Raw genomic sequence first — 10,912 nt, forward strand, 5'->3', positions numbered from 1 at the left:
GGGTTAAAATTCGTCAGCAGGTTAATAAGCACTCAGTTTTTACAAAAATTGAATTTTCTGGCAATTATTTCATGGTTCAGGCTTTATAGGGTTAAAGTCTAAAACTAAAAAAAATTGTTAAAATATTTTTTTTCGGGGATGAAACATCTTCTGCATGTCTTAATGAGAGTAATCAACATATAAAATAAGAAAACGGTTAATTTCACATATTTGCATGTTTATATTACATAGATACTGAGAGGTGACTCATGTTAATTTATCAACATCACTCAATAAAAGAAAAAAATAATAAATGTAAAATAAAATTTTCAAAAACTCAACATCATATAAAACTATTGTATTTTATATAAAGGTCTTTCCAATGTACATTAAAAAAAAGTTTTAACGTGCATTTTCTATGAAAAACGAGTGAATTATCCTCATTGAACCCTGATCTGTGAGAGGTAAAGAACACCATGGCACTAAATATTGATTGAAATGGTTACTAATGGAGTTAATAATGAAATATAAACAATGTTTATTGGGATTTTTTAGTTTCTGACACCTTTGGATAATTAAACATTCTAAACACACTATTTTTATTCCTGAGAAACAAACATAATAAGAGGGTTAACCCTATAAAGCCTGTACCGTGAAATAATTGCCAGAAAATTCAAAATTTTCTAAACTGGAGTGCTTGTTGAACCGGCTAACATTTTTTTAAACTCAATATCAATTTTCATATATGAATTTAATTTGGATCATATTTGATACATCAGGTCTTTTTGTGCAATTTGTTGCTCACAATTTGCTTTTCTTGAACTCACATAATCACATAAAGCCTAATATTTTTAACCAAATAAAACTTTGACTGTCCTTTTAACATTTTCCTCAAACAAACAAAATATTTTTTTCCATGTAAAACAACATCATACATCTGCTGATATGAAGTTTTCACGCAGCAATGACAGATCCACCAGTGGAACCAGCAAATCATTTTTGTTACATCTGGTATTTTTGTGAAATTTGTTGCTCAGTTTTTTTTAATCATCAATTCATGTATTCATCAGGTTTTTCAGGAAAAGAAAATATCACACTGATGATGTAGAGGTCTCAAAAACTTACGTATCAAATATGATACACTTGGCTTTATAGGGTTAATGTATCGATATGTTTCGACCCTATAAAAAAAGTGAAAACGGACAAGGAGCAAATAATTCATAATAAATAATCCATGCAACCCGGACTTTCTACAGAATTCATGTGCATTAATTCAATTTGTTACATATATAAATATATCTATTTACTTAAAATGTATGTATATCTTTACATATTTCTATTTGTGCATATCTGTTTACTTAAGACGTGTATTTTATATTGTTGTATATATTGTGTAGCATGCTGTTTTTTAATCTTTATTTCATTTACAGGCTTATTTCTATTTCTGTTCTTGTACATCAGTAACTGTAAGCAAAGCAATTTCCCCCTGGATATCAATAAAGTATTTCTGATTCTGACAAACAAGTGATATTTACAGAAATTGAACTACTTGATGCCTTGGTTCACATGTTCGAAAATGAATCAGAAGAACTTATTAATTCCCACCCCTTCTCCATAAGTTATTTTTGAGTATGTTATGATAGGCCTATATAATATAGAATACAAATGTTATATATATAATCTGAGATATATATATATATAAACAGGCTTGTAGAGACAGCCCACATTAGCTAAACCTATTGCTGCATTGACTTGCTCCAAATTACATTCAATTTGAATACAGAAGCTTGACATTGCAGATAGTCATGTATTTTTAATAAATTGTGTATACGGTGTGGAGCTTATTACCCTGAATATGAACAAGCTAGAGAAAAAAAGAAAAAGAAAATGGAAACAAAATGTTGTCATTGTCATGTTTATTATAGTGTAAGGCAGTGTTCTACTCTGACAAAACAGTAACAGATTTTCAAGAGGAATCCCCTTATGTAACATGGGTATAACTTCACAATAAAAAAAAAATCCAAAATTAAATCCAATCCAATCCAATTTGTAATTCTGAATACATTGTTACAGTGTACAAATAGCTGAGAATATAAATACAAAATATTTGACATTTGTTCAATATTACACTATCAAAAAAAAACGAATATCATCTGACAGTTTAATGTCTGACCGATCAAACATTAAATGCACAAGAAAATGATACAAGGTAAATACCAGTTTATCTTTTGCCATAACGTTTCAAAAATCAGAACAAAATCAAACTACAGTTTCATTCCACAAGCTTATAGTAATGCAATAATGGAGTGCACCATTTCAGTAAGAATTTTAAACTTCACAGGTGGTCAAGTTGTTGGAAAATGAGAACAAAAAAGCCACAGTAAGGCCAAATCAGCTTATCAGGCCACAAGTCAATTTGAGACGATTAAGCACTACACGAGCCCCCCGATCTGTTTTCTGCTACCGTTTTACATATGTTTTTCTCTGGCAGTTTCTGGTTTCTGGTCTAATGAAAAGCACCTTCATACACAGGGGAATTGCATGTGAGATATACTAAAGTAGATATGCTTGGCAAAGCTATCTACAGTATGTAAATGAAGTGGCAGCTAAAGTTAAGATATAAGCACTATCAGTCCATCATTACATTTCCTATACATGCTTATCATATTCTTGTTTGAGAGGAGGAACTAGATGTTTTGAGATCAAGCCAAATATAATAACAGTTTAATGTTTTTCAAATATACCATGTGAAGGTATTGAGCCATGTTTTATTGTGTGGATTAAACTATTAAGATACGCTCTCATCATTTCCAAAACAAAATCTGTCCTGAAATGAGGTAAACCATAAAAAGAACCAACTAGAAACAGTAAATTTGATCATCAAGTCATAGCAACATAAAGATTACTGGAGTAAAGAGAGGCTGTAAACACAAACATAAGCTGGCACTTAAAGCATAAGTATACAAGTGGTTCGTGGCTAGCCCTGTTTGGCTGTGCTATGGAAATCAGGCGGATAAAAACCCATCAAATAAAAAGTAGAATTACTATTGAAACCTGGACACTGAGGCTACATATGCGTATAAACATTCTAGTAGAATTCAGTAGCTTAATGAGATGAATAAGTGAGCAGTTTAAATGAAAATAGTACTTCCCGAAACACTTTTAGACATGTATGTGGCCTGTTTGAAACAAGCAACTGTTACTGTGCAAATGCAGAAAATCCCTTTTGACTTCCCAATGAGACAGCTATGTTCTGATGCAGCAAGACACATGATTCATATTTCACTGCATGTCTCGTCTCTCACAGTGTACAGCAACTTTTCAAATGATTCAAATGATAACGTTGTGCAAGGAAGAATTAAGCAACAATGACTCCTCTGGACACATACACGTGATCTCAAAACCCAGAAGCCTTTCAATTAAAGGTTGCCTCAGGGAACTTGTTGCAGGCCACGTCTCTGGGTGGACTTAATTCACCAAGGACAGCTATGTCCTCTTTATACACACCTGCATTCAGAGGACTCCCAGCAGGAGACAGTCCTTCCAGACTAGCCACTGGTCTGCTTTTACCCCGCTGGTTGTAGGATTGCAAATTACTGGCAGCTTTACAAAAGACTTCCTCATCGACATAATCTGATTCATCATCCATCATTTCAGAATAAACAAAGGTGCTATGAGGTAAACAAGAATTTGACTGTGAGGGAAGGTGACACTGCCTGTTGTACAGCTCTGTGTTGTGTGAAACTAAATCACAGGACACTCTGTCTGACACCTTGGAGCAAAGTTCGCTGTTAGGACAATCACTGCTGGATGAGCTGGAAAATATCTTGCGTTTTACTTGAGTTTGACTGAGACTCTGTTCCTTTTGAGTGAATTCCCCATCTGTCAGAGGAAGGCTTAAGGCCATTTCTGACCTGGTTTGCCATGATAAGGCCATAATGCTGCTACTGTCTCTAACCTCCGATGCTGACACGAGTACATTCTTTTTGTAATATGGCGAGGAATCTCTTTCAGTGTCCTTTTCAGTTTGAGGACAAGCAGCTCTTTTCTCTCTGTATGCATCAGGCATCTGCAACTCAAGGCTCTCTGTGTCCAGAGACCTACTTCTTCTGTCTAGAGACAACGCATTCGGCATGGACTGGCTGACTCTGGTAAGGCCAAGGTGCCGTGGCAGACTAGCAATTGCCCATGTATTACTGATCAGATTCTGCTCATACAGGTCCAACATTTGATAGTCACATTCAGCAAACGCATCTTTTTGTAGGTAGCTTTCTTCAAATTCCTGGTAGGGAGATGAGATGTCCTCCTCCAGCTCCATGTGGATCTGCTCATCATATTCACCCTCATTATGCATGTCCACTACATCAAATGTGACTATGGTTGGTAAGGCCTGCATATTTTGAGTCAACGCAGAGTTAGTCTCCAAATCATCCGCATTGTTGTGCAAGTTACTCAGCATCTGAGAGTGTTTTGTGTAGTCCACAAGTGCTTGAGAGAAACAAACAGTTTGTCCATCGTCCAACTCACTGTTATCATCTGGAGACTGAGAGTTGATGTTCTTGTAAGGTAAAGCCACAGGCTTGTTTTCCTCAAGATGCTGCTCTTTGGGTTCACAAAATGTCTCAAAATCTGGGTCAGATGTGCTTCCGAAAGATACGCTGCTGTGCCTTTTCTCACAATCAGCATTTATGGATTTTGTCCTTTCAGTGGAAGCAGGCATATTCCCCTTTTCATCAAACACATCTGGTTCTGCGTTACTCTTATTGCCTGATGCTTGTGGTTTAGAATTCAAATTGCAGTTTTTATTCATGCTGATTTCCTGCCGACCAGCTACATTCTGTGCCAACTCCGGAGACTTGCAGCACGTGCCAGGCATCTCTAGAAAATCGCGAACTTCATACAGCTCAGCACTGATTTGTAATCGATTCATGTCTGGAACAAAGGCAGAGTCTGTCACATCGAGCGGCTCATTTAAATACTCACACGGTTTTGAACTGGGCAGTTTTGATTTGTTCTCATAATGTGGACTGATGAGGCTCTCATCAGGGGCAAAGAGTTCATAGAGGGCATCCCCGCTGTAGCTGTCTCTGGGTAACCTCTCTGCTCTCAGTCTGTCAGTTTTTTCTTGTGCATCATCTGGCCCCGGGGTGGTTGAATCATAGTAGCCCTCATCGCTGTTTGGAACCGATTCCTGATGCTCACTTTGAGGCGTCAACACATCAGCGATTGAAGAAGCGTCCATGCCGCTGGCCTGCTGCGCACTGTTACTGTTCAGTAAGTCCATATTGTGAGAACTTGTCAGGTCAGCAGTCAAATCTGTGTGTTCTTGGTTGCAAGTACAGCAAATCTCCTCTGACGTGTTATTTCCCCAGAAATCATTCAGACACCCATCCTCGTCCAAATCTTCAGGTGAGGCCATTTCTTCACCACCACCCTGATAGGTGAGATAACAGGAGGCCCTCTTTCCTCCATTCCTGCTCCTCTCTCCAGAAACTGTGCTCTCTGTGATGCTGTCGTCTTCTTGATCTGCAATAATGTCCCCACAGCCGGTGAGTGAATCGAAGCTCTTTAATGAGGCAACATCTCCATAAATCAGGTTGAGTTGATCTGAAGAGCCAGCAGGTGTTTCGGTCCTCAGTAAGGGCTCAGACATCATCTGGAGTTTCAGACAAGGCTCGCTGTGTCCTCGAGAACTTTCCTTCAGCTCACTGGAGACTACGGCCAGCAAATTCAACTCCTCCACTTCCTCGTCACACATCTCACCATCAAGCTCAGATTTTGGGCTGTCTTGCTCCACACTCTTCTCAGATGGCATCTCATCAGCGTCAATACATTCAGGACTGATGGAAATATCACATATAACATCTGCAAAATCAGGCACATCAGGTTCAGATCCCAGGCACTCTGTGACATACTGGTTGGTGTTGTCCTGGACAACAGGCACCTCTTGCTTGCAGCGAGGAGTGGACATGGCAATCATTTCAGATTTATCCAATCCAATATTTCTATGGTTTCTGTGATACTTAAAACTTTGAAAAAGACTCCTCAAACCCCTCTTCTGCCGGGTCAGAGTCAGTGATTTCTGCTCAGCAGCGGGGTGACTACATTCATTGTGACAGCTACTGTGGAGCGCTCCAGCAGAGTCCCTCTGGCTGTGATATTCAAAATCTCCAGCTGATGTGTACCCACTTCTCAGATTGTCATCACGACTAACCTTACATAGCCCATCATGCGTTCTGCTTTTATTCAGTCCTTTCTTAGACCACTTGCTTGGATTTTTACTCCGTCCTCCAAAGAAACTTGGTAAGATACAGATGCTTTTACGAACTCCAAAAAACGTCAGGGCAGTCCTCCTAAATTTTCCAGATTTCTGGGACTTCACCGTAGCATTCATCGTGTCTGATTGAGGCTCTTCTGTGATGTCATCGGCGCCGCATCGGGAGGTCGAAGCCAAGTCCTTCGCGTCACCTGGCAGCTCATCTACCTTACGAGAAGCCATGGCTGCCACGTTTACAAAAGCAGTCCGATGAAAGGCCTAGCAGCTGAATTATCCAAATCAGCTGATAGAAACGCTGCAGTGAATTTGTCCTCCATCTGATATGAGCCCTGTATTGAGAAAGTTGAGACCAAAATGTATTATCTGCCACATTCATATCAAGCATTCACATTGAACATTATTTGCATTAAGAGGTTGATATTTCCAATAAAAGTGCTTGGCGAAATGGCGGAAATTTTCTATCCCAATACAGGTCATTTCATATCTTGATAACCGCTACTATAAATATGTTTCTGGCAACTCAATAAATAAATAGTCTATATGGAATAACCATACGGTAAAGCTTACTTTTATATATTTCATATTCCTTGTTAGTAAAACAGCTCTTCTATGGTTCACTCACTCCAATGTGCAAGATCAGAACATAAATGTACGCCTGGTCTGAAGAATGCATTGAGTGCATGAGGAGGGTAAATGCAAATTCCACAGAAAATGTAAAAAAACAGGCATTATTGTTGAAATTTTAACTTTCTGACAGTCTTTGAATGGATCATAGGTTACGAAAGTTTCAGTTAGGAAAGGTAACCACAACAAAGCTTCAAATTGAGATATTTCTGTCAAAATCAGTTTATTCTAAATGTCTACTTTAAAACGTCACAAGAAATAAATAACAATAACTAGATCCTGTTAAAAACATTAAATTCTGCGCTTCTCATCAACACTGTGAAGCCATTATTGATTCTGCTAAGACAAACGATCACGTGACAAATATTCACTGAAGAGGAGAAGACAGGAGTGGTTGCAAAAATGCAAATAGTTCAATATGTACGAGATCTGGACACCCAGTTTGTTTTCCCAACATTTATGACATGTGTGGCGGGTGTTGTATGTATAAATTTCGTTTTATTCCAAATTTAAGAAAAACATTTTTTATCAGATATATTCATGTTGAGTTTCTTCTTTTTTTTATGATGTATGTCATTATAACTGTGTTTTCTGCACAAATTAGACAGGACATACATATTGCAGTGAAATACAAAGCCACAGTGAGTAAAATGTAAAAATAGAGAAAAAACACGCCCTGAAACTGCTTGAGGTTCACCTTGTAGTAATGTTTTTCCAAACTTACATGCATGCCAGAGAAAGGGAAAGACTGCAGACTAGAGCAAATCTATCCTGTGCATTTATGTTTAGTTACCTGCATAAGTGAGTGACATATTAATCAAATACAACCGATAAGATTGACTTTTCTGTGGATGTTAATGCTCAGGTTACACACCAGATGTAAAGTAGCTCTGCCAAAACAAAGCCAGAGAAGATTGGGTCAGAAAAAATCTCCAAAATGTAACTTAACTTTGAATAAGAGACTTAGCATAAACAATAAACGCTCGAGAACGTTTGTAATGTAATGTAATGAAGTGGCAGCTAAAGTTAAGATATAAGCACTATCAGTCAATCGTTACATTTCCTATACATGCTTATCATATTCTTGTTTGAGAGGAGGAACTAGATGTTTTGAGATCAAGCCAAATATAATTACAGCTTAATGTTTTTCAAATATACCAAGTGAAGGTATTGAGCCATGTTTTATTGTGTGGATTAAACTATTAAGATACGCTCTCATCATTTCCAAAACAAAATCTGTCCTGAAATGAGGTAAACCATAAAAAGAACCAACTAGAAACAGTAAATTTGATCATCAAGTTAGAGCAACAAAACTATCCTGTGCATTTATGTTTAGTTACCTGCATAAGTGAGTGACATATTAATCAAATGCAGGACCAATAGACTAAAAAACTCCTTTGTCCCTCAGGCCATCAGACTCTATAACTCCTCAAGTTGGGGGAGGAGGAGTAACAGAAAGACAGAGGACTGAGGACAGGAAGGAGTAACAGTAACAGTAACAATAACAATATTTATATCATATTTATTTATTTAGTGTATATAAATTGTTCTTTTTCTTTTTTTCTCTTATGTGTGCTTTTTAACTCTCTTATGTTTGCTGCTGGAAACTCAATTTCCCTGAGGGAGCAATCCCAAGGGATCAATAAAGTTTTATCTTATCTTATCTTATCTTAAATACAACCGATAAGATTGACTTTTCTGTGGGTGTAAATGCTCAGGTAATACACCAGATGTAAAGTAGCTCTGCCAAAACAAAGCCAGAGAAGTTTGGGTCAGAAAAAAATCTCCAAAATGTAACTTAACTTTGAATAAGAGACTTAGCATAAACAATAAACGCTCTCTAACGTTTACTTCAGCACGACTAGCAGACGTGGTTTGAAAAAAGATTTAGATTTGAATTGCTTTTTTTGTGAAGGGCACCCTGAAAGTATTTTTCATTTATTTTGGTCTTGCCCTTTTTCATCTAAGTTCTGGAAAGATATTTGTAACTTCCTTTTTTTTTTCAATTGAACCTAATTTGTCCCTTTGTTTTGAAAATATACTGTTTGGTTTCACTGACTTCCCATACACAAAAAAAAATCAATATTACATTATAAATCTAATTATACTATTGGCAAAATATCACATACATAAATCTCGATACACAAAAAAAAATCCCCTCTTTTCTATATTTATAAGTGAAACCAAGCAGTATATTAATTCTATTAAAGACTCTACTAATTTGAAAGCTGCTAAAACTCTGAATATTTGTAATTTTTATAATATTTTTGTATGACAACCTCTTTATGATTTATTGAAACCCCCTGGCGATGTTCTGATGTATTTTTTTGTATTACACCCCACCCAACTGCCTTAATAAAGTTTATTTAAAAAAAAAAAAAAAAAAAAAAAAAACCTGCTTTGAGACGGTAGTTTTCCTATTAAAACAAACTAAAAAACACACATTAGCACCATGAAGCTAACTGAGTCACAAGGTAAACAAACTTACCAGCTAAAGCCAAAATGTTGCAGCGGTTGTTTTGTGGACCAGGAGATGAAGTTAGCCCACTTTCACTTCTGTAGCTGGAGAGAGGTGGACTCGGGCCCCCGGAGCAGCTCTCACCGGACCCGGTTTCATTTGTTCCCCGTTAGCTAGCTAGCTAGCTGGGGTGCTAGCTAACAACGTTACCCCCAGTTAGTGTCTGGAACGTGAGTCTGACTGTTGCTAACGGCGGGTAACCGCATAGCAACAACGCGGAGCGGTATATATATATATATATAAACGCAGAAGAACTACATTAATATCGGGCTGATGTGTGTTATTATATTATTAAGCAAAGCATGCAGTTTTTACTTCTGATGTTCAGCGTTTAAATGCTGGATGATGATGCCTTCCGCTCCGACTTCTCAGGTAAATTAGCCAAATCTCCTTTCGTCAGCCTCCTGTCGGCGCACGTTAGTGACGCAACATATGTGTAACGTGTGCCTTATGACGCAACAAAAAGACTTGCCCATTGTCATCTATATTTTGGAGGGATATGGAAAACTTCATACTTGATAAGACTGGACAGACCATCATTTTTTAACCTTAAGATATTATTTCAAAATGTTTCATAGCACCAAAATTTTTATACTGTATATTCATATTTATTCTGCACTGGAATTCTATTCTACTCCTTAATACATACTCCTTCTTTAGACACTTTTTTTTATTATTATATTTTATTGTATTTTTATATTTTATTGCTTGAAGTATGCCTAGGTTGTTCTTTTACTTAATTGTGTTGTTATTGTGTATGTGTGTAATGCTGCTGCTACACTGTCATTTCACAGCTTGGGATAAATAAAGTATAGCCTATCTATCTATCTATCTATCTATCTATCTATCTATCTATCTATTTGAATCTAATGACAAAACAGTATCCTTTATAACAAATCTTATGTTTCTGATGGGAAAGTTTCACATCCACAAGGTGAAGTTTTCCAAATCCCTCCCTAACTTTAATGTTTTCAGAAGAGAATTATTAGAGAATAATATAAAGAAAAAAATATTTAATCCTATATATATATATATATATAATTGCATGCTGAATAAAATGTAACAATTTATTTTCTATAAATATATTTATGACACAATATTGATGAAAACAATAACAGAAAACACAACAACAACAACGATAATAATACTATCATAAAAGATAATTAAATCCTAAAAAATGTAACATAAGATTTTGTTTTCTATAAATATATTTATGACACACAAAAAAAAGACCCAATTATGACTAAAACAATAATAGCAAAGACAACAACAGTTATAAAAGCTGGAAAGATCCTAATATATTTAATTGCATGCTGAATAAAATGTAAAAAAAAAGATAAACAATGATAATAATAATAATAACTTTTAAAGATGATTTATTCCGGAGATGAATTTATACATGATTGCATGCTTAGTAAATAAAAAGCCCAATTAATATAAATATTATTTATGACAGAATAATGACTTAAACAATAACAGTTAAGACAAAAACAATAATAACAGATAACAATACA

General features: G+C 36.2%; 1 protein-coding gene across 1 annotated transcript; it reads right to left on the minus strand.

Moving 5' to 3' along the window:
* Positions 1–1,880: 1,880 nt before the first annotated feature.
* LOC131986785 (APC membrane recruitment protein 1-like) lies at positions 1,881–9,837 on the minus strand. The gene is made up of 2 exons (XM_059351898.1): positions 9,369–9,837; positions 1,881–6,585 (listed from the first exon to the last, which is right to left on the minus strand). Exon 2 carries the CDS (start codon positions 6,476–6,478, stop codon positions 3,395–3,397), a length of 3,084 nt encoding a protein of 1,027 aa, XP_059207881.1. The 5' UTR covers positions 6,479–6,585; positions 9,369–9,837; the 3' UTR covers positions 1,881–3,394.
* Between the last annotated feature and the right edge of the window lie 1,075 nt (positions 9,838–10,912).

Source organism: Centropristis striata, chromosome 15, assembly GCF_030273125.1.
Source record: "Centropristis striata isolate RG_2023a ecotype Rhode Island chromosome 15, C.striata_1.0, whole genome shotgun sequence".
In the NCBI taxonomy this organism is placed as follows: Eukaryota; Metazoa; Chordata; class Actinopteri; order Perciformes; family Serranidae; genus Centropristis; species Centropristis striata.